This window comes from Alosa sapidissima, chromosome 17 (assembly GCF_018492685.1).
Source record: "Alosa sapidissima isolate fAloSap1 chromosome 17, fAloSap1.pri, whole genome shotgun sequence".
Taxonomy (NCBI): domain Eukaryota; kingdom Metazoa; phylum Chordata; class Actinopteri; order Clupeiformes; family Clupeidae; genus Alosa; species Alosa sapidissima.
This window is the reverse complement of record NC_055973.1, coordinates 13,354,491-13,381,010: the sequence shown is the minus strand read 5'-3', so window position 1 is coordinate 13,381,010 and position 26,520 is coordinate 13,354,491. Positions and strand designations below refer to the sequence as shown.

The following is a 26,520-nucleotide window of genomic DNA, read 5'->3' as shown; positions in this document are numbered from 1 at the left end:
CTCACAATTTCAGGCCCCATTCACAGAAGATCCTTTCAAATGTCCATTCCGTTTCTTCACCGCAGATAATGGTACAAATTAATGCCAAAGTGCCCGGTCTTATCAGCTCGGGATGGTGGAAAAGCAGCCTCGACAGGTGCTGACATGTTGGCTTCAGTGTCACTGACCCTCTGCTGCCACCCAGACTCACCAAGAGACACAAGACAGTGGACTACTGGACTACAGATAGATAGAAACCTATTTTTTAATAAGGGTCCATAATTGGTCGCATAAAATTATAATGAAATGCAGTCAAGTGTTAAAAAAAAACAAAAAACGCACAGCAGTTAAAAACACAACGGAGGAAAATGACTTTATAAGAATGCCTGAGGGCTACTTTAGCAGACAAAAAAGAAAGCACGGGAGTAGCCTCCACCACAGGTATTGACATTTACAGATGAAATATGTTTGCTGACGGAAAATGTTATTTTGCGGCGCATGGGACAAGACTAAATTATACAGCAGGTCGCAGACAGCTGATGCTGGTAATTCTTTGTGCAGGGAGTAGTGAAATAACAATTACTCTGCTTGGAGGTGAGGGCACGCTTCCAACCTATGGCCCCAGCTGGGCCTCTGTGTAACCTAGTAGCCTTTAGATGGAACGGAAACATGATGAGGAGTGCATTAATGATCCCAACCTTCTTCCCCACAGTCTCCAAAGCTCCCCAGTATTCAAAGACATTAGTTGATGGCGACATCATCATCTTCGTTTTGACCGTGAAACCAAACCATGTTGTATGTAAACAGGCTTCGGCTGACAGTGGCACACACTATGTACTGAAACAAGTTTGATGATAAAGATCCCAGGTGAAAGTCTTTGGCAGAGGTGGAAAGTGTCTTTTGGGTCATCTGCTATGTATATATACACAGACAGCATATATATAAAAGTAGTCTCTGATAAGATCAAGGTCCCTGTGAAAGTTGTGCCGGCCCCGCCACCGGCCTACTGTCCCTGGTGACATGGAAGCACCTGCTTTTTGAGGTCAGCGAGCCGGTCCTGGGCCAGTGCCCGGCGCAGCGCCTGGAAGAAGCCCAGGTAGTGGGCAGTGTTGTGGAGCATGAGCAGCACGCCAGCCAGCAGCTCATTGGTCACCAGCAGGTGGTGCACATACGCCCTCTGGTGGTTCCGGCAGCAGTAGCACGAGCAACCGGACACAAGCGGACGGAAGTCTTCCCGGTACCTGTGGGGTCAAGAGAGAAAAGCGTTTTTGTTTTTGGGATGTGATGGATGAGTCTTACTGAAGTATATTCCTCAGATGTTTAGCATTTTTCGTCTTTATTTAGACTCTGAAATGACATTCAATGACTGCAAACTGCAGACTGCCTGTTGATGATGGTGTTGCCATCCCTCTGCTAGCCATTGCACCCTCCCCCGCGACAAAAAATTACCTGCTGTCTCTCAGGTCCATCTCAAAGCGTGTCATCTTCCCCCGAGCGTCGCCGCTGCCGTCACCATTCTCTCTTGGCACTTCTCCCGTAATGACTTTCTCCTTGTCGGAGTCAAGCACTAACCCCACACACCCCAAAAAAGAGGAAGTGAACGATAGGGAAAAAGTCAGTATACAGAACCCCCCCCCCCCCCACACACACACACACACACTCTCTCACACACCCTCTCTCACACACACACACACACCCCGTCTCCGTCCTTGAGGCAGTGCAGTAATCTGTCAAAAGAGTGTTATTCCATTTTTATTCCTTGCTAATGCTCCTTCTGTGTGTGTGTGTGTGTGTGTGTGTGTGTGTGTGTGTGTCTATATATATATATATATATATATATATATATATGTGTGGTTTTAAGGGTAAGGGTAATGTCCCATTTATGCCCCCTTCTTTCCTGATTTAGGGCTGACATTTCGCCACGTCCTTGGGAGTCCTCAGTCCACTCTACTGCAATGGACCAAAGTGTGACCTCGTCGGCAACCAATCAGAGTCTACTTGACTGTGCTCCCCGCACTCATCAAATTTTCACCAGGTGCACACAGAGATGGGAGGTGGGGGGGGATACATGAAATGTGTGATATCAACTTATGGAAGTGAGTCCATCAGTGTGAATACATGTGTGGTGATGGGTGGGAGTGTGATGTGTTGGGGTGTGCGTGTGAGTGTGTGCATACAGTAGGTGTGGTTTGATTTGTGTGTATGTGTGTGTGTGTTTGGGGAGGGGGGGGGGGGGGGGTTGTATGTGCATGTATGCATAGAAGTGTGTTTGAGGTTCAGGTGAGAGTGGGATGGTATGTGGGTGTTTGAGTGTGTACTTTATGTGCATGTGTCTGTAGAGGTCCGTGTGTGTGCATGCATGTGTGTGTGTGTGTGTGTGTGTGTGCAGCCATTAAGGCAGTTCTGACCGTAATGACAAGTCATCTGGGCCATGTGTGGCACACTACTGCACTCCTGAACGACCGTGTTGACTCAACACGACAACAGGTGTGCCGGCAGCTTAGCCCGTTGCTGATGCCTATTGACAGCTGGAACTCCCTAGCCCTGTGACAGGCAGATAAATCAAGCCTCCCATTCTGTACAGGGATGTAATCAATAAATCACCTCCCAAGAGCCATTTGGTCACATATGGTCATGCTCACGGCTGAAGGGACACAGGGGACGCAGCACCAGTGTCGTCGCACAAATGCACACCATCAGGTTTTCTATTCTATTTCAAATACAGATTTTCTTTCCTTTCTTTTCCAAAGAGAGCATATTTTTTGGCAACGGAGGCTCCGCAAATGCAGAACACCTGCAACTTGCTGAGTACGCAATCAGAATATCTATTAGATTCAAAAGCCTGTAATGCAAATAGTATACTGTAAATGAGGAGTCATAAACAGCAATGCCAAGAGTACAATTTCATGGTGCATTGTTTGATGATGATGCAGAATTAAATAGAGGGATTGTATAACAGTTCATTAAATTAGTAAAATCTTCTGAAATGCTACAGAAAACATACGAGGTCATCAGGTGCTGTGTAATGATTTGAATGAGAAAGGATTCCTATGAAAATGATCCTCGTTAAATTCCTTTTGTGGAAACAACGGCCGATGGGTGCACTGTCTTACTGCAAGGATAACTGTGTGCCATCATTATGCATTTCTACCAAGTCTTGGAAACTGTGAGCAGAAGAATATACCAAATTAACCAGGCATTTGGAGAGGTAGACGAATAGAAAGAGACTAAGTGATGAGAAAGAGGGAGGAGGAGAGAGAGGGAGAGGGAGACAGACTGAGAGATAGAGAAAGAGAGAGGTGGAGAGAGAGAAAGAGAGAGAGAGAGAGAGAGAGAGAGAGCACACAACACAGATGACATTGTTGGAGGGTGGAAAGGAGTGAAGAAAAGAGCCAGGAAGGTAGTGGGGGCATGGAAATGTACAGAGGAAAGGTAGATAGAGAACTGAGAAGCACCCGAAGGATTGAGAAGGGTAATGTCAGGGGAAAAAAGAGAGCGAGAGAGAGAGAAGGTAGTAGATATGCACACAGTCAGAGTAACAGAGTAAAAGAGATAGATTGAAGAGAGGGGTAGAGAGCAGACATGTGGACTCGAGTCACATGACTTGGACTCGAGTCATGATTTTAATGACTTCATACTTGACTTGATAAAATTCGGCATGACTTGCGACTCGACTTGGACTTGAATACTATTCACTCAAGACTTGACTCGGACTTTGCCTCTTTGACTTGTGATGACTTGACATGTCTCGAATCAAAAACTAAATTTCCTGATCGTGTACCAGTCAACCCAGAGACGCTTTCCTGCGACTAAAAAAAAATAAAAAAAATAGCAGAGACAAGCGGCAGAGCACAGTTCAGTAGCCTACTGCCACTACCCTCACACGCGTTACGCACTGTGTGTAGGGCACCAAGAGACAGAGGAAGGATCAACATTTAGCCAATCACTAGTAGCTTTACTGCAAACTGATTTGCACTCTTGTTAGAGAACGTTTGTCAAAAAGCACCAACAGCATGTTACATAAAGATGATACTTTTCGAGTCCTCTCCATTAAGATCCAACTTAAACTTATGCTAGGCTACTGCATTTAATTGAGAACACATCTAAGCATGCACGAGAGGGAGAGAAAACGAGTAGGTTCCAGCTGGCTTGTCATTGTTGATGATGATTGATATCTTCTTTTAAATATAAGAAACATATAAAAAGAAATCGTGGAGGCAACAAGTACGAGATTAGAGGAGATTGTGAATTTATCCGGTTCTCACTAGTCTACTATACTGTTATAAACTATGAGATCCAGGTCACTATGACATAGCTGCACTCACTGTGATTTGGAAAGTGGACAAGAATATTATGAAGAGTTGTCTTTGCCTTGTGTAATGGAACTGGTGAGTCTTGAAGTATTCAATAATTTATTTACATGAAGCACATGATATGCCGATTGAAACGCATTCCACTCAGCTACTGTAGCTAGGTGGCTACTGGCTACCAGGCTCATAATTCACTTTTAATTGCAAACAGAAAATGTCAAGCAAGCATCATGTCATACATGCTTCTCTTTCTTTCCAAAGGAATGAAAGCTGTTTGTGCCAACTTAATATCATGCTTATCATTGTTAATATTGTGCTATACATGTGGCACAAACAATTTTTGAGTTTGTGGACTAGCCATAGGGTATATTTGAACGGAGCTGGTAAAAAAAGATCATTATGAGAACGTGTGGACAGTGCACAATGGGCTTAAAGTGACAGTGCACCATTTACAAATTAGATAAACAGCATCAAATGTGTAGTATTTCTTAAGAAATGAATACTTTAAAACACAATTACTGTCATTATTATCTTTTAAATAATATAAAAGTGTTGACCTTGGCTTCCCTTATGAGTCACCACTGGCAGACAGCCTAATAAATTGTTTGCAGGCAAATCTGTGGCCTAGCGCAGTGAAATACCATCAGTCAAATTATTACTCATCCTTACAGTGGGCTCCGCAATTTGGAAAAACATTATATATATTTGCAGCTGTGCTGAGTGTCATGTAGCTATCCGTTTTGTACAGATTACTCAGGTATGCACATGCATATGTCGTAAAAGATTACAAGACAGAAACATTGAACATATTTTAATCTGTATTTGTAAAAAAAATACTGTGGATTAGATGGAAGTGCTAAAATTATGATCGATAGTCTAATAATGGCATTATTAAGTGAAGAGTACCTGATGACTTGTTCAGGACTTGAAAAAGATTGGGACTTGGACTTGGACTCGACTTGGCTTTGATGTGACTTGGACTTGGACTCGACTTGCCCTTCTCTGTATTTACTTGGGACTTGACTTGGACTTGACTGCTAAGACTTGGAACTTACTTGTGACTTGCCAAACAGTGACTTGGTCCCACCTCTGGTAGAGAGAAAGAGAAGAAGATGGCAGATTGGGGTGAGGCCATGGCCTCTGTCTCCTAGCAGGGCTCTCTAATTGGCTGAGAAGGGATTCCTCCCCGCCCCTGACCTCCCCCAACCAACTCCACCTTGTTCTCCAGAGGTAATAGATGCCTCTCACTCTGCCCTGCTCCTAGATATTGTGACGGCTGGCCATCACCCCCACCATCACCCTCTCAATACAGTTGAACCCATCAAGACCCTCATGCACAATGAATTTGTTTTTGCTTGATACCGGTTGCGTCCAGCACCTCCCCTCCCCCCTGCTCTCTTCTTCTACCGCCATAACAGATGAAATCAATTTCTATTTGCAGACCTCTTTTTTTATCCCCCTTTATTACTTTTCTCTCAGAAACTTTTTAGAGATTGCGTCTGCGAGATTGCGGTTGCGTTACTTGAATTTCTCCTGGGGATCAATAAAGTATCTATCTATCTACTTTCCTGCATATTTTATTTAGCCAGTCAGGGCAACGATGGTGGAACAATAGAATTAGTCTGACGGTGCTTTGGGGAGGCTCCGCAATTGATTTCAGACATGGAGTCCCGTGCTTTTGTTTTCCAGGAACCTAATTATTCATTTGACCCTGAGCACATTCAAAGCTGTACGCCTAACGAAGACACTGAAAAGCCTTTTTCTCATTAAGCACAGACACACTGGGAGTGAACCCGTAGCCTCTGACAGTCAAGAATTACTAAAACACACACACACACACGCACACACAGCATCCTTGCGGTCACTTCACCTTCCAGTGCTAAACAAGTGGCCGACTTTCGACTAACTCTTGATTAATGCATGGATCTTCACTGAAACGACAAGACACACACACAAAAAAAAAGCTTCACTGCAAAATGCCACCAGACTAAGAGGCTTGATGCGACTCTGGGACACATCTATAATATACCAATGTTTCCATTCAAGCTGTCCTGTCATAAGCAGTTACCATCAGTGAAGAAGCAGGTTAGACAAACTCTGTATAGCAAGATGGATGGTTTGCTGTGGGCCATTGTGAGCACTTGCAAAAAACGCTGCCTCTACTAACCAAGACAGAATAACACCAATCATTTGCAGCTCTCGCTCCTCCATAATCCTCTCTACAGAATGTAATACTAAATGTGTTTGTAATAGTATACAGGAATGAAGGGCCATCACATGAACTCCTCAGAATCTAATGCATATGGCCCCAGCTCATATATCTGCACCATTTACATTGTTACTGTTGGTGTTGTTGTATTATAAAACATAGACTATTATATATATATATATATTTTTTTTTTTTTTCAAGATATGCAGCTTTTCACACTCGCAACCAATTCGCTTATCAAAGCTTGACAGACATGGAAAGCATTTTCAATGCAAGCACCTTGAACAACTGATTGCAGATATTCTGGCTGAACTTTAAGGCGGTATGCAGTTCCAGTAGGAAATCAATAGAACTCTCATGATTGCCAGAGAGAAACACACTGGCGGTCATCATCGCAATTTTACACAATCATGGCCTACCGTGGCCTACTGGTTAGCGCTTCGGACTTGTAACCGGAGGGTTGCCGGTTCGAACCCTAACCAGTAGGAACGGCTGAAGTGCCCTTGAGCAAGGCACCTAATCCCTCACTGCTCCCCGAGCGCAGCTGTTGTAGCAGGCAGCTCACTGCGCCGGGATTAGTGTGTGCTTCACCTCACTGTGTGTTCACTGTGTGCTGAGTGTGTTTCACTAATTCACGGATTGGGATAAATGCAAAGACCAAATTTCCCTCACGGGATCAAAAGAGTATACAGCGGGGAAAATAAGTATTGAACACGTCAACATTTTTTTCAGTAAGTATACTTCCAGTGAGGCTATTCGCATGAAATTTTCACCAGACATTAGTATTAACTTAGGTAATCCACACATATTAAAAAATCCAATCAGTAATATCCATAAGTAGAGTTATGAGTAAAAAAGTGGAATGGCACAGGAAAAAAGTATTGAACACGCTAAGAAAAAGCAGTACACAAAGGCAAGGAATGGCAAGGAACAAGCTGGAATCTATAAGTAGTTAGAGAGTAATTATCCCTCCTATCTGTGCAAATTAATATAAGCTGGCTTAGTACATACTGATGGGCTATAAAAAGGTTTTTCGTTACCAAGGTGTCACACAAGAAACATTTCATGATGGGTTAAAGCAAAGAGCTCTCGCAAGACCTTTGCAACCTTATTGTTGCAAAACATATCAATGGAACTAGTTACAGATGCATTTCGAAACTTCATCATTAACCGGCCATGCACAGGATCTCCTTGCAAGATTTCGAACCAGGAAGTCAGAAGGATTGTCAGAAGAGTAGCCCAAGAGCTAAGGACCACTTGGAGAAAGCTCCAGAAAGACTTGGATGCAGCAGGTACAATTATTACAGAGAAAATAGGTATTGCACTCCACCACCATGGCCTCTATGCACGCTCACCCCGCATGACTCTATTACTGAAGAAAAACATGTCGAAGCTCGTTGAAAGTTTGCTTTCAACATTTGGACAAGCCTATGAAATACTGATAGAATGTATTCTGGTCAGGCGAGAGCAAAATTGAACTTTTTGGATGTCATACTACATACCATATTTGGAGGAGAAATGGCACTCTGCATCACCATAAAAATACCATACCAACAGTGAGGTTTGGAGGTGGTGGTATCATGGTGTGGGGCTGTTTTTCATCTCATGGTACTGGCGGACTTCTTTCAGTTGAAGGAATGATGAATGGAGCCCTTTTGTTCCGGGAGAATCTTGCCATTCACCAAGATGATGAGGATGAGACATGGCTAGACCTTCCAGCAAGACAATGATCCAAAGCATTCAGCAAAGGAAACTCAGAGAAAGGAAATCAAGGCCCTGACTTCAATCCAATTGAATAGTTTAGGAAGTTAACTAAAGATCAGGATTCACAGGAGGGACCCCTAGAATCTTCAATATTAAAAGACTATCTGTTTAAACAAATGGGCCAAAATCATACCGGAATACTGCGACTGATTAGTTTCGTCATACAGGAAATGCCTTGAAGCTGTCATTTCAAATAAAGGCTCTTCCCCAAAGTATTTAAGAAATTTCAGCAAGCGTGTTAAATACTTTTTTCCTGTGTCATTCCACTTTATTACACATAACTCAATTTATGGACTTTAATGTTTTGATTTTTTTATATGGGTGGATTATCTGAGTTAATACTAATGTCTGATGAAAATTTCATGCAAATAGCCTCATTGGATGTATCCTTACTGAAAAAAATGTTGACGTGTTCAATACTTATTTTCCCCGCTGTATATACTTATACTTATACTAACCATTTATAAAACTTCTGTTGAGCTCAGCTACAAACTGATCCAACGCATGGGGCTGATCCATAAAGTTAGTTTCACGTTGTGAGATAGTTGTTTTAAATTACATTTGACATTTTTGTTGGGAACTTTTCAGTCGATGGTTTATCAGGATAAAGTGGAGGCAAATCAGACTTCACTTCTAATATGTGATTTTCTATCTTAGATACTTTATACTCCAGTACTCCTAAATGTAATTGACTATCACTGCATTAACAGACACTGTATGCGATTTTGGTCCGATTTTAGCCCTGATTCAGTCGGACCAGACAAATTTAAGAATCAGGCAGAATTCCCATCCAATTCATCATGCAGTTTGAACAGACTTATTCTCCCAGTTAGAAGACAACGTTCAACAATCAAGTTCAAGTTCCAGGCTGATCCAAACTAGATTTTAAACAAACAGATATGTTTGTCAACAGTCTTGTAGTGTGAGAAGTTCAATCACAACTGACTGAAACGTGTAGTGCGAGTTACCACAGCACAGTGTCTGCCAGGCTTCTGGGGCACTTCAGTTCCAGGTTACGCTACTATCAAACAATCGGTAATATGTGTTAAGGTGACATAGAGCCTCTTCTGAGCAATGTTGCCAGGAAATCACATGACCGGCTCCATGTGTTTTGATTGGATGATCATGATAATTTGCCTGGTTAAAGGTGCAGTCAGGGATTGTTTATGTTTATGTTTATATTTACATTTATTAGCAGACACGTTTGTGCGAAAAAACGTAGATTATATTTTAACCAAGGACCAAACTATACACAATATACAAGGTAGCTCACCCCTACCTTCAGTATTCCCAGAGAAATTCCACACAGAGTTCCACCTTTAAAGTTCTCCAGATGATAATTTGTTGTGCAATGTGGGTGCAGGGGCAAGTGCCCGAACAACACTGCTCAAGAACACTGCTCAACAACTGTTGCATGTATTGCTCGAAACATTAACCAGTGTATTAGCTTGTGTGTCTGCATGAGAGGAGTTGGATGGCTGACTGTAGCACACCTGTAGGGGTCCTGGTACCTGCTCTCTCCGGGTCGGGCTCAATGTCGAAGTCGAAGCACAGGGCACAGCCTCGCTCCGCCACCTGGTAAGGGAAGAAGCTCTCAAACAGGTCGACTCCAGCCTCTACACAGTCAAGGACCTCATCAGGACAGCCCACACCCTGCAGTAGCCTAGACGCAACACACACACACGCAAACTATGAACATATTCACACACAAATACACACACAAACTATAAACATATTATTCACACACAAATACACACACATACACACACGCAAACTATGAACATATTCACACACAAACTATAAACATGTTCACACACAAATACACACACACACACACACAAAGTAAGACCACACACCAAAGCACACATACTAATACAAGATATACACTCACACACAGATAAACATAAAGATGAAATAATTGTACAAAACCACAAACGCAAACAGACAACACCACACACATCCACATTCACATTACAATAAACCATTTAGCCATACCAGCCTAATTCAGTGCCAAGCAAACTCACTGAAGAGCTCAATTTAAGTGCCAGTTTCCAAACAGAGCTGGCGCAACATGAGCCCATTTCCTTCAAAGCCAAAATATTTGGAAATGTACAAACACAATTTTGTCCACAAAAAAAGGACCCTGAGGATTTCATTTTTAAGGCCTGGCATGACAAATGCCTCACAAATGATCGACTTTCTCTCTAATTTGTTTCCATGCACTAATTATAACACCATTATAGCGTCAATCATCAGACTACGTCAGCAGCCTCATTTTCCTCCTATACTTCATCTGGCATCGTTGGCATGTCTCACTCATTGTCATTAAATCAAACCACGTGAAAGGAATCCACAAGCCTCCGCTAGCCAAACCGCCAAGCACCCTGTGATACACAGACACGACAAGGTTGTCAACTTGACGGCTTACTCATATTTTAACAAGAAGCTTTAAGGAGGCGTGAAATTGGTGAAATGCGTTGGTTGGCTGCCTAATGAGGAAACGCTGATGCGACTTTACATTGTTTGCCCTGAAATAAAGCATTTCCTATAATCTCTGATGTCGCTCTCAGCTACAGAGCGGCGGATATTCTCAGACGATGTGTCAATCTGGTTCAGTTGGCTCCTGCCCAGTCACAGCAGACACCGCAGTTGACAGTAGTCCCAGGAACGAATGTGGCCCAGATTGGGGCAGCCGTGGCCTACGGGTTAGCACTTCGGACCTGTAACCGGAGGGTTGCCGGTTCGAACCCCGACCAGTAGGCACGGCTGAAGTGCCCTTGAGCAAGGCACCTAACCCCTCACTGCTCCCCGAGCGCCGCTGTTGATGCAGGCAGCTCACTGCGCCGGGATTAGTGTGTGCTTCACCTCACTGTGTGTACACTGTGTGCTGTGTGTGTTTCACTAATTCACGGATTGGGATAAATGCAGAGACCAAATTTCCCTCACGGGATCAATGGTAAGTGTTGATGCTAAGACACTGAGAGACTCAGAGACATGCCCCCCATTCAGCCTTTAGCCTGGACAGCAATAGAGTGTGGACTCTAATTCAGGCCAGATATGGTGCCATATCTCTCTCTCTCTGTCTGTGTGTGTGTGTGTGTGTGTCTATCTCCCTCTCTCTCCCTCCCTCTCTCTCTCTCTCTCTCTCTGTTTCACTCACAGTCATATTCACACTCTCTCTCTCTCTGTCTCTTGTCTCTCTCTCTCTCTCTCTCCTAAGAGACATATCAGATGCCCTTCTCCTCCCTTCTTGTGACTCAGAACTGCTGCTGACTGCAGACCTTGACACACTTTTGCCAAGTGTGCTTGGAAAGGCACCTCACTGAAGCATTGAGAGGGGGGGAAGGAAGTTGGGGCACTGGGCAGCTGCCTCACCCCAATATGAGGACACGACCAGTCACTTGGCCATGCCGGTCACATGTATCTGATAAAACATGGCCCAGCGAGTCTTAACACACCAGCCCACAGGTGTGCTGCCTTCATCAGGCCCATAATGCTGTTCAATGCTCTCATTATTGCACTGGTGATTTGTGAGAGGAAATGTGCACAGCTGTATCACCTATCTAGGTGTTTTCACTGAAGTCAACATGCAATTTTACAGACGTACAGACTAAGACTTTGCTAGACTTGGCCTAGCAAACGGCAAGTCAGGCAAAAAAAAATGTCATTAATCTTGAGCAATGGCCAGAAAAAGGAAGTCTTCAACATGTGCCATGACGATAGACTAACTCATAAATCATCTGCTTCTTCCACTGAGCAACATAGAGGTTAGATCTCATAGAGGGGCTAGGGATCATATTTTATTGCCAAACAGCAACACTGACACCATTTATTTATTTATTTTTCAGGAAAATGTCCCTGCAATATTTCCTTATAACTATCTTGGTACTGATTGGCTGCCATAACTTCCTGTCAGTAGATCCATACACCCTGAGCCTTATGCTTCCTGCTGGGAATGTGCCTGGCTCTACAAGAATCACGTGGCACGGAATGAGGTTAGTAATTAGGTGACAACCTGTAGTGCTCTAAATTCGATTTCTACTGCAGAGACTTGAGGCTCTCCCCCTCTCCCCATGCAGCCTCTGTCTACAAAGAGCAGTCCTGAGCAGTACTGAATATTATTAGTGGGGAGATTCAAACTTGCTGGAAAAGACAGGGATTTGCCAGTTTTGTGTTATATGACATCTCTCTTGCTGCTCATACGAACCACACAACAGTCCTGTCGAGAGTTATGGCAACAAGAAAGCAAAAGCAACAAGCAGATAAGCCAGTAAAAAAAAAAACTAGAAACCTAAGCTCAAGTGTTTACCCTTTTTTTTCTTCTTTTTTTGCCTGCTTGTTGCTTTTGCTTTCTTGCTGGGAATGTGCCTGGCTCTACAAGTTTGTTATGAAAATGAAATCCTGGCAAATGGGTCCACCAAGGCAATCCAAAATGTTCATGATGAATTAAATAACGCTTCAGTTCAGTTCACTTTCGAGAAAAATATTCTGAAACTATGATGGTCTAGCACAGGGAATTATACATGCTTTTATGCACACAATTCTGAAATTCTATTAAAGAGTGTTTTTCTTTTGGGACGAGCAACAAAGCCTAGAAAAACCACAAGCACACAACAAAATTATGAAAACCGAGCACACCAGCTCAAAGTGTCCCTAATAAGCTCAGGCCCCACATAAGTGTCCTCTGAAGTTTTACTCCAGACATGGTTTGCAGCTCAAGCAGGCAATTATAAAGTGTGCACACTTACAATATGCACAACAACAAAAGCAGGGTTATTATTATTAGCTAGGGGTGACAAATATTTCTCTCTCTCTCTCTCTAACCTTGAGCCTTTTGGGCATCACTGCATTGCCGCTTCAATTTCTGATGACGTGAACTGGTTCCTGATCAGCTCAAGAACTGGCTCCTACTAATGATGCCCAATGGCCCTTCAACAGAATTACTAGAATCTTTTCTAGGGAAAAAAAGTGCTCTCCACTCAACCAAGCCTGTGTGGATTCTTTCTGCCCCTGAGGCGATCTCAATAAGATGATGGCTATCCCTATATGGGAAGCTGGGGCTGAGTGTGGAGTTAGGAAATATACGCCTCATTAGCTCACACGGAGTCAAAGTGGAAATTCACCCAAATTCCAAGACGACCTCTCCATCTACTTCTCCTGATCTTTTTCCACATCCCAGTAGGCCCTTTCACACTGGCAAAATTGCCGCGATTTTATGTACCAGAATCGCGGAACGACTGTCCCTTTCACATAGACCGAGGCGGAACGGCGGGACAAAGTGTCTCGCCAAATTTACTACCCAGCCCCCTAGACATTTTGCCGAGTTTTTTCGTTCCGCCACCAGTGTGAATGGGTCAAGGCGGAAAGGGGAATCTGGGCGGGCATTCCAATGCTATGTCCAGCCCACCACAGGAGATTGCAAATAAATCTAACTGATCAAAAGCAGCAATAGCAGAGACAGCACATTGTGTCAATCTATAAATGTACAAAGTCTCCAGTCATTCAATGCCTGCTACAGTTGACTGTAGCTTGGAATGCAATCCATAATAGGCTATCCTAAAATCCTGCGATAAAACAATTGCATGAACTCATGAGCGTCTGTCTGCCCTATATGTATATCCTCTGATTGTAATGCTTACAGATATCTAGGCGATATTTGTAACATTTATTTTGTATTTGGCCTGTAAAATCATGTAGACTTATTGAACAATTTAAACACATTAGGAACCGCAAAGTTGGAGACATGCATAAAGACATTGCTGCAAATTTAAAACCGGATTACTCTGGAATGGCTAACTGTGCAGGGGAACTGTGCTTTAGGCTACACCTTTATGTTCGGTAAGGTCTGCTGTTTATTCTGATATATGGTTTGTCATGTGTTGAGGGAAAGTTCGCGAAGTATTCCACCAAGATGAATGGGTAGGGAGACGGGCGCAAAAAATATGATTAAATTAAAGTTACTTTTCTCGCGAACCGTTTACCACAACAACTAACATCGTTTAAAGGCTGAGAAAAAGCTCTTTCGTGTGATACATGTGATGTCTGTGATGAATAGGCTATTTCGCAAGTAGTTCAGCAAATTTGGGTGGGACAGAAATACCTTTACAGAGCAGCAGTTCTGGCCATATCGCTCTGGCTCACATGATGTACTGCTTTAAATGCATTATCGCTTCACTACCCAACACGCGAACAAGAAAGAAAAGAAAACAGAAACCAATGTGCTTATGTCGCGATTTCCGATAGGCCCAGGCCTAGAGAAAAGACAGCTATGGCAACCTAACAATTAGGATTTGCTTTGCCTACACTGCTGTTTGGTTGTCCCAAACTTTGAGACGATCCATACTCTCATTAACTGAATCTTATCAACCCGAACTGCGATGTTGAGTGACAGGATGCAATGCCTAATAATCTCACTGCCTTCGGCATAACTGCTAACAGTGCGCCTAGGCCTACTGTTAAACACCTGAAAAATATTAAGCTGCTGTTTTCTTTTCATGACGAGCACTAGGCCTGGCCTACGCTTGAATGATTTATGACTGAATGGAACGTTGCGTTTTTAAAGAACTGCTTATTACGTCGTGTGACAAAGTTTACACTAATCATCATCTTCTAATGTATCCTTATGTTGAGATGTCCATTCTCTTTGCCCTAGGCTATCATTTGTGCGCGAAGCATGTTTCAATTAAGACAGTACACAAGCTATTTTAATTGTTGTAATATTGAATTATTTCATGAATAAATGGCCAACGCAAGGGGCAACTCTTCTCTTCAATTTCCCTTACGTTTTATTGTCTGAAGACATCTATTGCAAGAATTTAACATTCTAACAGCAACAGCAAAGCAAATGCAAGCTGACCAAAGTGCAGTCGGTTCTCCCGCCATGGTTTTTGAAATCACACACCTGCTGTATCTAAAGGCCCACGCACATAAGGCCTACTACGACTATCACTCTACACGCCCCCTGTTGCACGTCACAATTTAATTTACTATAGCTGATCCTGCCTCCTGGCTCCCCAAAATGCTGCATCATGTGAACAGATCAGCAGGCCGGCAAATTTTCACCTCGCTTTCAGACACAAAAAGACGGCAAAAAGACGTCCCCTCTTCCCGCAAATTTAGCGTGATCTCTGTGTGAAAAGGCCTAGTGTCTCCCAAACATGGACCAGGAGCTTAGTTAGTTGCCATGACTCCCGTGAGGAATCGTGAGCATGTTGCCATGGTTCCTGGGAGTCGCGGGGCGTATAATCAGCCAAGGGTGATGAGAAGGCACGAGGGAGACAGCTTCTCAATCTCCAGCAGAGAGTGGGAGAGAGAAAGCGCACCTGGGATTGCCTTTGCGTGTGTGTGTGTGTGTGTGTGTGTGTGTGTGTGTGTGTGTGTGTGTGTGTGTGTGTGTGTGTGTGTGTGTGAGATGGAGAGCTGGAGAGAGAGACAGGGTGGGATAGCGAGTGTGTGTGTGTGCACGTGTGTGTCTGGGAGGTCCAAGAGATGACCGCGTGGATGGGCAGCAGGAGATCAGGAGAAAGAAAGTGGAAGGCGAAATTGGAGAGCGTAATCTGTGCATATTTGCATGTGAATGTGCGAGACAGTATAAAAGAGTGGAGAGGACCATTCAAGTGTGTAAGAGTGTGTGTGTGTGTGTGTGTGTTACAGGGAGGATGTGTTGCAGGGATTCACCTGGGTTTGTCTTGAGGTAGCTCAGCCATCGTTGCGGCAATCAGCTGGTTCCGTAGGTCGGTCCCCATGGCGCCCGACTGGAAACCATCCAGAACGAAGCCGGCGACCGGCCGTTTGGCTGTCTCGCGCGCCGACCGCAGACGTTCCTCCTGCACGTCGCCCCCTTCCACCACCCCGAAGATCTCAGCCTCCGTCAGCGCCTGAAATAGAAACCAACAGACATCACTCAGGGGCACATCAGTCAGTGAACACAGACATTTTCCATACAATACAAAGACGCGCCACTATGCGCGTAAAGTTGTAGATCTAAGAGGAGCTGTGTGCATCTTCAGCACTTTGACACCAGTACTGAAGATGATCCTCAAAGCCCTCCAGCATGTGGTGTTCCCCACAGCAGGGGGCTACAGAAAATTGCTCTCAACTCTCTGACAAACATGTGTCAAACACTCTGTATCTGCCATGCAAGCACTTCTGAACCGAGAGAGAGAGAGAGAGAGCGTAGGAGGACAAATGTTTAGAAGGCTGTGGGTGTAGCGTATAGACGTAAGTAGACGTTATTATATCTGCATCTGAATAGCTACAGCTATGCCAGGGTCAAAGGTTAGGTTCCTCTGTCAACAAAAAAAGTACTGAAATGTATAGCTAAACAACAAGTTTAGCTTAAATGCATATGGAAAATGATTATATGTAAATGTTATGGAAATGAGTGGTCAAATGTCTACCTCTAGGAGGGAAAAAACAAAACTCCAATTTACTTGTCCACAATTGTACAGCTGTAAGTTAAAGTGCTTTGTCCTTTGTCCACCATATTATAATGTAAGCATTGCATGCAGAACACACCACACAATTTCAAAACAAAATACACAAGACTGATGCAACGAGCCTCCACAAATAGATATAAAAGACACAGGTTTAAAACAATACTCTATATATTTTGCATATATTTTCTGTGTGTGTGTGGGGGGGGGGGGGGGGTGCATACAGTGTACCTGTGTTTTCTGGTGAAGGACGAGACACTCGTCCAGATGGCTGAGGGTTCGGTCCACTGCCTTGCGCACCCTCTTGCGCGTGGTGTTCTCCTGGCCTGTCTCTCCGTCGGCCATGCTCTGGTACCAGTCTGGCTGGATGGCCGCCTGGAGAGCCATGTAGCGCTGCACGGTCAGCTCGATCCGACCGCCGCTCCCCCACACAGACACCGTCTGCAAACCACATTTGGTGTTGTAACCATACACCAAATACTTAAGTCCATGAACACACGTTTCTTTTATTGCCTTTTTCTTTTTTCTTTCTGTATTTATACTGTATTCGTACTTTGTACTGTAATTAAGTGGAGTGTTAGGTCAGGTGAGCAATATCTGTGTCTATTTGAGGGTATGCTCATATTTTTTAAAATTGCTGCTGGATTTTTTTAAATTGCTACTGTATTTCTTATCAACTTTTGCATTTTAGGGTGCCTTTAAGATCTGGCTAGGGACAACAGATGGAAACTAGCATTTGTAGCTAACTCTGGCTTGTTTACAGCAAGTAACTTGTCTGTTGATTAATGAGCATTGTCCCTATCAAATAAAATAAACAAAAAAACATTCAGACATCAAACCGTATCTATGACCTAAGGTGTCTAAGAAGGCCAGTTCTTAGCCGTGTTCAATGTGTGCACTCAACTTGTACAATCATGGACAAATGTTTTGGCAGTAAACATTCTGGGTTTTGCAAACTTTTCTGCTTCAGTTTTTGTGGTGCCGATTAACATTGTTTCTATATTATTGTGCAGAGCGAACAGATGCACATAGCTTATATGTTGCTGTTCATGCATCGTTAATGGGAAAACAAATCTCATGGCTCAGACGGAGCCCTAAACAATTCCAGCCAATCAACACGTTGCTTAGGGAAACCGAATGGTGGAGTGACGTTTGACTGGCTGTTGAGCTCAATCAACTAATTAACTTGTTTGTGATTTATTAATTTATTATATTATTTAATTACAAACACACATCTCGTGGTCAGGGTTGTGCAAAATTCAAGAATTCAATTGAAACTGGCTCTTAAATTTCAATTCAGTTGTTTCATTTGCATTTCAATAGAGGTAGCAAACAGGAAGCAAAATTGCTATTTGAATTTTGCATAACCCTGCTAGAGGTGTGAATGGCTTAACCTCTGACCTTATTGGTGATGTAACCTGGAGGGTTGGGCGAGGCTGGGTCATGGAGAGAGCAGTACACCACTGTGTCATGGAGACCTGGGGCCAGAAAAATGAAGGGCATTAAGGTCTTCTCTTCATGCATCCCGCATGTTTTTCAAAGACCTGACATTTAGTTTCTGAAACTGCAATTGTTGTAGTCGAAAACATCAGTGTATGCAAACAAAAGGTTACAACCTTTGCTAAAGACTATCTAGTGAGGAGATGGGAATTTTTATTTGTAAGGCTTTAACTCATTGCTGAAATCCATGGCTGCCTGCAGCAATACTCAAAAAAGGGCTCCTCCACACTTGTGACTTTAATTATGTTTCTAGTCTTCAGCTTGTTTGCTGAGGGCTAGAAATGGTTCAGTGATTCGCTCAGCAATCTACCCCTCTCTCCCTCGTGCTGCCAGGGTGCACCTCTTTATTCTGCTCTCGCCTAATCACATGCACTAGGTAGCATTTGATGAAACATACATTTACCACACTCAGTTTGCCCTTTCAAGCAGCGACCACTGAAAGCAAGAAACAGCAAGAGACTATACCATTGCGATAGATGTCAATTGTCTTGATCAAAAACAGACAGAACAAAAAAACAGACTACCATCTTATTAATTATGTATAATATAAAAGGGAAATGAATCTATGTGGCGTTTACAATACCCTATTCCTAACCAGCTCAAGAATCAAAAACATTATCTTTATGTCAATGTGAGTAATTAAGTGTAGGAGGTGGGCATATAAGCAATGCCATGTAAATAAGGCATGAATTCAGTTCAACTACTTAACTGCTCGCAGGACATGCAGCCTACATGTGCGACCTAATTTCAAAAGAACATCATACAGAATGCAGTATGTATGCTACAATTCTAGTTAGTATATGTGGGCAAAGAACATTTTTCATTTAAAATGCATGGTTTTGTTTGATAGATATGTGTGGATCCAGAATGTTTTCAATTCTCTTTTCGCTTTTCGCTTTTAACCATTTCCCCCTACAGTTGCATTTGAAAATCTCCAACTTATCAGTCTTGTGCATAGCATATCCATGAAACTTTACCAAAGTGTTTCTTTTTCAATATGGTTAACTATCTTACTCAAAAGCTAGGCTATACATTTTCAAGTCAATTACTCTGCTCTTAGCATTTGTAGCCACTATGGCATGGATGGGTGTAAGTGAGTGAGGGAGTGAGTGGTAAAAGAATAATGAACAAGGATGGCGACAGGGGAAAGCAGAGCTGTTCATTGTGTAGAGTGAGCAGGATGTGCTACCTGGTGAAAGTAAATGAGGGAAGCGTGTGAATGTGAGCATCTCTGAGACAGGACTCAGGAGATGACTGATGCCAATCTGGCCCTGATCTGGGACAAATCACTCAACCATATGACCTGTATGACCTGTTTTAAGGATTAAATTTGAAATATCTCCACCAAGTTCCACTCATAAAGCTGGAGACACATATAAGCCATATTGAACTAAAAGCACCGATATTAGAAGGGTATCGCCAAGGTCAAAATACCCCATTTTTTTGGATTGATAGTTTAGGATTGGTGTTTTATTAAAAGCCAAATTTGTTGTCTATTAAAAAAGAATTTTCCGTAATCTGTAGACCTAAGCGATAACTGATGTTTATGTTTTTTGCTGTAGTATCTTTTCAGTATTGGTATCTAGATACTTAAGCAAGTTATCATATCTAAATCATAATTTTGGTATCGTGCCAGCACTGTATTCAAAAGTCAGGAAGGTAAGGAGTGAAACTCAACAATCAACATTGCCTCAACACGATGGCTGACACAAAAGCAAAAAGGTGTGATACTTTTGTTTCAGTAGTATGAAACTGGCTGTTGTTTTTCAGGACGACTAATGAGAACGTGAGATGAGAGCAGTACCATGGAGCACAATGCTCACCCGCAAACTTCCGTACTCCTTCTTTAAATTCCTCCAGCACCTCCTGATGTTCTGCCCTGCGGGACACCGAAAACACATTAAGCACAAACAAATTAAAATAAACACATTAAGCATACATATATTTCTTTTGTGTGTTTGGAAGAAAAACAATAATTGAGTGACACTAGATGGACTGACAATATGAGGAGTGTTGTTAACAACCCTTTTCCACAGCTACCAAGTTCACAGCCGTGAGCCTTCATTCTTCACTGACAACCTAGCAGCTATGTAGTCAGTTCTCTGAACCGTGCAGTCACAACCTGCCTCCCCAGGCTAAGGGTGCCACAAGAAACCAAGCAGCAGTCCTACTGCATACCCTCAGTCTTCCCAGGTGTATGACACATTTCCTTCATTCACCCCTCTCACTAACAGGGAGGTGTCTAAACTCCTGACATGCAGCTGTTCTACTACAATCCCTCTGGACTCTATTCCAACAGATCTCCTCCAAAGTATAAGTGACTCCTCTCTTGCTCCTTACAAGGTTGCAAGAAACATGTGTCATGACTGATAACCAGCAAACCTTCTCTGACCATGTTGCTTCACTCTATTCAATGTAAGAAAAATCAATACCTAACCCAACACATAACCCAGCTCCTAGTTAAGACTATGGTTCTCTTTTGCCTTGACTACTGCAATGCCCTCCTCACTGGACTTCTGGCTTGTGCTGTAAATCAATACTGAAGGTCCAAAACACGGTGACATGTCTGGTTTTCAATCAACTGAAAAGGGCAAACGATACCCCGCTGTTCATAGCCCCGCACATCAAATTCAAGTCACTAATGCTTGCTTACAAACTGATGGATGGGTCTGCCCCCACCTACTTAAATGCTCTCATAAAGACTTATGTTACCCCCTCGGCTGCTGCGCACCTCCAAGGAACATCATCTAGCACTGGCGCCCCAAATACACAGCAATCCAAACTATTTCCATCAGTAGTCCCCCAATCGTGGAGCGACCTGCCAAATGCCATCAGAGTAGGGGCCACCCCCTCTAACTTCAAGAAGCTCTGCTCCAAACACTTTTAACAACCTATAACATGCACTTCCCACTCTTCCCTCCTCTACCCCCTTCTTCTTCCACATCACTTTGACTAGTACTAAACGTCTGCACTCTCATCCTCTAATAAGAGTAATGATTGATGCAGTATTTATTCCTACATAAGGTCTCCTCTGCACTGTATTTTGAATACAATGACTCCTCTAATAAGAGTAATGATTGATGCAGTATTTATTCCTACATAAGGTCTCCTCTGCACTGTATTTTGAATACAATGACTGACTAAATTAATAAATATAAGTGTGTGTGTGTTTGTGTGTGTGAGAGAGAGAGAGAGCGAGAGAGAGAAGGAGATAATGTGTGTTTGAGTGAGCAACTCACAGAGTGGCAAGGGTCACTTGTGTGACAGCAGGCAGATTGGTCAGAGTGTGTAGGGTGTCTTGAGTCAAGTGTGGTACTGAGCCGCAGCGTGTGTACAGCAAGCATCCGGGAGTTTCAAGAGAATGCCCCCCTGTCTTTCCTAGTCCTGTCAGCACACCCAACCGACATCCCTGTACAACTCGAGATATCTCCAGCTTCATAGCATGAATTTCGTGGAAGTCGCTGTAGAGGAGTGGTTGAGGCGCTAAGACAGAAGAAAGGGCAAGGCACTTTATGAGTTTCACCAAGGCAAACACGACAAAATGTTAAGACTCAAGCATTTCCAAGACATTACTGGCTGACATAAAATGCTGATGTCTACATTTCATGGTTTCAGCTGTCTAGACTATTGTCTGGACAGCATGTGAGCATCGCTGAAAATATTCACTTCACTGCTTCAATTCTGCTACTTCTGATAGCATGTGCTAGCGTAGGTTAACGTTACCACCAGTTCATACAGTTTTACCAAGATGTAAATGTATAGTTATGTAATGCCATTAGGGTGATTCATAGCAAGCAATTGTAGATTTCTGTTTCTTTGCATCATAACTAGTGAACTGAGGTGTAGCCTTGTACTGTAACGTAAAGCTGAACAAAATTTCCTAGCATCTACACTTACCGCATGTAGCACGTGAAAACTACACGTCGCTTGTCTCTGGTTTACGACGTCATCGTGAATGTAGCGAGGAAGAGGGCGGAGTTCAATTGGATATAAACTTTAAATATGGAAATAAACCCTTTTTGTAAAAAGGATCATTATTATAAAACTACTCGCTAGTCATCAAATAGGTAATCATAATAATTTCAAGCAGCAACAATCATCGGACACCATGGTTTAAACACAGATAAGTATTTAAGCCATTAGACACCAGTAGAGCAATGTTTATGTGCATGAATGTTATTTTCCTATTTTTCAATGATGGCAACTAGCCGCAAAAGTACCAAATAAGTCATCTAGTTTATGTTTGTGGCAAGAGGCAGTTGCTATAGTAACAGAAAAGACGCTTTAAATGGTACTATATTCTGGGAGTTGTGGTTTGGTTCGGTTGAAGATAATTACGACCGAAGCAACTAAAGAGTACTTATTAACTACAATACCCAGACTGCATTTCTGTCCAATGTCATTCCCAGAAGTTTACATCTCAAACAAGGGAGACCACAACAACACCTTTGGATTAGACTACAGTTGAATTTAAAAAAAATATTAGGCCTAAGAAGTGGGTTTACTTGATACAATTTTAGTATAATTATAATTATATGTTCTACGATCCTCCATTATGAAAGACGGACACAGAGCCGACCTTTTCCGCTGGAAAAAAATAACTCAAAGCAAAAAGCCATCAACCACGAAGGTAGCCTAAAGCTTATTGTCATATCCGATGTTCAAAATGTGAATGTTTGACAACTTAACGAAGATTTGTTTGACTAGAATTTGCTTGGATGACGTCCACTTTAAGTAGCCTGGGCCTATGGGCATGGGAGCAATTCAAGCTTTCTCAGTATTTCTAGTTGTAGATTAGCTATAAGCTTAGCCCATGACCTAGGGGTTTAGACTTTTTAATAGGTTGTTAAAAAGCTCGTCCATACATTTTAGAAACATTTTCTATATTTGATCATTTTTCATTTTAAGACAGAAAGAATAATCCATGCCTCGTCTTCATTAGGCTATTGCAAATTCCTTCACCTTTCTAAATCACCTATCTTATGCCCAGCAGCAAACTGATCAGACATCAGCAGTCAGGGGCAGGATATTGCTGTGAAAATGTAGGGGGAAGACATCACTCCAGTTCTGGCCTCTCTACATTACTGAATATATCACTGACTTTAGCCCTCTCATAGCCTTTCTAAGAAGTCCTTGTGAGATATAGGCTATTTTGCCTATATGTATCCTGGACAAGACAAGAAAAGTAGGGGTATGAAATTATGTGTAAGTAGCCACTTGTATCAAAGAGCTCACAGCTTTTCCAGCAGCTTTATCTGGGTGGATCTGTATGCTGCAGCCTGTGGTTTGCCAAATTACCTTTAAATGGTGCAATAAAGATAAGAAGTTTGCACTGATTTCCCTCCTATTTATTTACTGTAGGTGCAACGTGATAGCCATGATATAGACCATTGGATAAAGGTAGGTAGTTTAATTCTCACAACCCTTTCAGCCACACTGTAAAAAAGGAAAAGTCAGGGCTGTCCTTACAGAGAATTATGCTTAAAGGCCAGTAGAATTTGGAATTTGGAGCTGTAGTTTATGTTATGTCTTAAAGTATTAAATATCAAAGTTATCTTCCTTTACTAAGTATATCTGAATGCCTACTCTCAGTACATGCTACCTGTATAACACAATCACGGTGAAATTACATGAATATTTGATGTAGGCCTAAGCCCAATCAATTTCATTGGAATTACTTAATCAAATTGGGTTATCACAGCATGAATCAATTTTGTAAACCGAATTCTAGACAGACATGTGCAACCAATGTACACAATAAAATCAAGTAAATCCAGTGATTTATTTTTTTCAGTGCAACTGTCTCCTCTGTCTCAGAATAAATAATGAGTAGGCTGTATGTGATCTTTGCATATAATGTGCCTTTTTATGTAAAGCTTCAAAACACAGACACACACAGACAGACACAGACACAGACACACACACACACACACACACACAGACACACACACACACACACACACACACACACACACACACACATACACACATTTCCCTTGCCGCTGTAAAAATGTCTTTTTTTCCCTTAGAGAGTGGAGAAAGCTTCAGAGTTTGCAGTCTCTGAGGTTTTCTCCCTTAAGAAATCCAAGACTGGCATTCACCATCAGGCAGTTTCATTGCAGAGCACAGATCAATTGCAAGACCACGATGAGGCATACGGTGAAGGTAAATTGTAACAAAAATTACCACCAAGTTCTGATTATGTAACAAAAGACATGCCATACTCAGATATGTCATTCAATGTAATAAAACATGAAATATTGTGTGTATCCACATGCAGTGAATGTAATGTCAAGCACATGCTTGTGTTAAAAGCAATTTTCACTTAGCAGTAAGCACACAGAGGGAATTCTGAAGCTGTTTTTGGTGTATGGCACTTTGGTACTCATTGTTCCTATTGCTCTTTACTCTGTAGCGCAGGCAATTCTGAGCGAATGGATGAACCAAAAGTTGCGCCTTGAACTTGAGATGGATGATGAAGAGGAGGAGGAGATTACAAACAACATAATAGGGGCCCCTGTGTTGAGGTCACAGAATCATCCAACTGTGCCACAGTACAACAGTTTTCATGGTATTATTTGTTTGTTTGGTTCCATTTTTGAACAACTGCTGTGATGTTACAATTGTTATTTCTCACCTTCGCACATCCTTTGATGTTCACACTGTGGCATTCTCCTGGTCCCTCAGACATGTATGCCAACCTGGAGCAGGAAGAGGAAAGCTTTGTGGTAAATAACATCCTGCAGGAGCTCATGGAGCATGACGTGTTGGATCCTGGGATAGTGGAGGACCTGAGTCTGGACTCTGCTGACAGGGCCAAGAGGAGAACACGGAATCCGGGCCTGACCATGGAGGTGCGGCACAGACAGGTGAAGGAGAACCGACTGAGGAGAGACGTGGAGCAGGAAAGGGAGCGACGGGAGCGGGAGGCGCAGAGGGAGGTGCGCGAGGAGGCCCAGAGGAGGGTGAGGGAGGAGGAGATGAGACGTCAGCAGGAGATGCGGAGGAAAGATGAACTCCTGCAGCAGGAGGTGGTGCGACTACGCCGAGAGATGGAGGAGAGGAGAGCAGTGGAGCAGCTTGCTCGGAGGATGTAAAGTTGCCATGGCTACGGCTGGCCCACATTTTGAGCCTGACAGAGCCTTTTTCTCAACACTGTTGATACAAAAAAAAACATTTTTCAAAAACATGAAAACAGTTCCAAGTTCCATAAAGCTATATAATCGAAGGTCTTTAGGAGAGCAAATAAAGTGTGTGTGGGTGTTTGTGCTTTTCACACTTGGATCGCGTAATGTGTTCAGAGGCATTATATGTCTAAAAGCCACTTGTTCTTTATTGCAGGGAAAAAGAGAGGGAATACAGAGAAGCCAAGCAGAGAGAAACTCGGTCCATTAAACCTGCAGTGCTCGCATTAAACTCCCAGAAGCAGCGAGACGAGGAACAACTTGTGCAAGAGCAGGTGGACGCTAGAGTCCACATGCTGAATCTACAAGTGAGGATTTGGATTTGTTGTCAGTCTATGTGTGTGTGTGTGTGTGTGTGTGTGTGTGTTTTTGCGTTTATGTGTGTGTGTGTGTGTGTGTGAGAGAGAGAGGCTGCCAAGAGAACAAAGAATATGTATTCACTGTCAGTCAGAGAAGGTTGAGACAGGGGAGCACTTTCTTCTTCACTGCGAAAAATATGACCTTTTCACCAACTTCCAAAAAAACATATCAAAATTTGAAGACAATGGTAAAAATCGCCATACCTCTTGGCGAAGGGCCAAGAGAGTGTGTGTGTGTGTGTGGGGGGGGGGGGGGATTATAACAATACAGGACAACACACACCTTTTGTTGTGACACTGGAGGTCCACAGATCCTCTCATTTGGTGGATTCAAGTTGTGTACAGTGGGTTTATCCATTGGACTCGCCAATTAAAAAAACCCAAAGACAGTTAGATTTCTAAGAAGATTGCACTAATGTCACTAATGAAGAGTGCTGAGGTGCATGAAAAAGTAATTGGTTTGTGTTAGTAAGGTTGTGTAAGTGAGAGTCATTGATGATTTTATAGTTGAAGTTGTAGTTAACTGTGTGTGTGTGTGTGTGTGTGTGTGTGTGTGTGTGTGGGTAGTGCCTGCAGAAGCACTTCTCAGCCTGGTTCACCTTGGTGCTGGCACGTCGTCTGCGTCAGGGCAAGGCGGCAGCACTCTGTGATTGGAGGAGAAAACTGCGGGTTTGGCGGGAATGGCGAGCCCTGGTGTGGGCCAATAAGGAAGAGAGAGAGGCGGAGAGAACCGAGGAGGAGCTGCGATTGGAGCACAGGTGAGACCACATGGTCACTTCT

General features: G+C 43.0%; 2 protein-coding genes across 7 annotated transcripts in view; one reads left to right on the top strand and one right to left on the bottom strand.

The window, feature by feature from the left end:
• Positions 1-220: 220 nt before the first annotated feature.
• Positions 221-26,520, bottom strand: part of qtrt2 (queuine tRNA-ribosyltransferase accessory subunit 2) — a 27,926-nt gene continuing 1,626 nt past the window's right edge. Inside the window, exons 2-10 of one of the 3 annotated variants that reach the window (XM_042067152.1) lie at positions 24,835-24,898; positions 21,437-21,680; positions 20,021-20,076; positions 18,099-18,175; positions 16,929-17,138; positions 15,940-16,139; positions 9,756-9,925; positions 1,429-1,546; positions 221-1,220 (exon numbers count right to left, since the gene is read on the bottom strand). In XM_042067152.1, the coding sequence (XP_041923086.1) occupies positions 983-1,220; positions 1,429-1,546; positions 9,756-9,925; positions 15,940-16,139; positions 16,929-17,138; positions 18,099-18,175; positions 20,021-20,076; positions 21,437-21,680; positions 24,835-24,868 (1,347 nt within the window). In that variant the 5' untranslated portion in view covers positions 24,869-24,898 and the 3' untranslated portion in view covers positions 221-982. Of the gene's footprint in view, positions 1,221-1,428; positions 1,547-9,755; positions 9,926-15,939; positions 16,140-16,928; positions 17,139-18,098; positions 18,176-20,020; positions 20,077-21,436; positions 21,681-22,094; positions 22,325-24,834; positions 24,899-26,520 lie in introns of those variants that run through there. The other 2 variants (XM_042067153.1, XM_042067154.1) reach the window with 2 other exon arrangements.
• The window catches only part of ccdc191 (coiled-coil domain containing 191), a 15,895-nt gene continuing 11,962 nt past the window's right edge, over positions 22,588-26,520 (top strand). For 2 of the 4 annotated variants that reach the window (XM_042067149.1, XM_042067148.1), the window contains exons 1-7: positions 22,588-22,827; positions 23,559-23,597; positions 24,227-24,362; positions 24,613-24,768; positions 24,885-25,290; positions 25,539-25,689; positions 26,308-26,498. In XM_042067149.1, coding sequence (XP_041923083.1) covers positions 22,753-22,827; positions 23,559-23,597; positions 24,227-24,362; positions 24,613-24,768; positions 24,885-25,290; positions 25,539-25,689; positions 26,308-26,498 — 1,154 coding nt within the window. In that variant the 5' untranslated portion in view covers positions 22,588-22,752. The other 2 variants (XM_042067151.1, XM_042067150.1) reach the window with 2 other exon arrangements.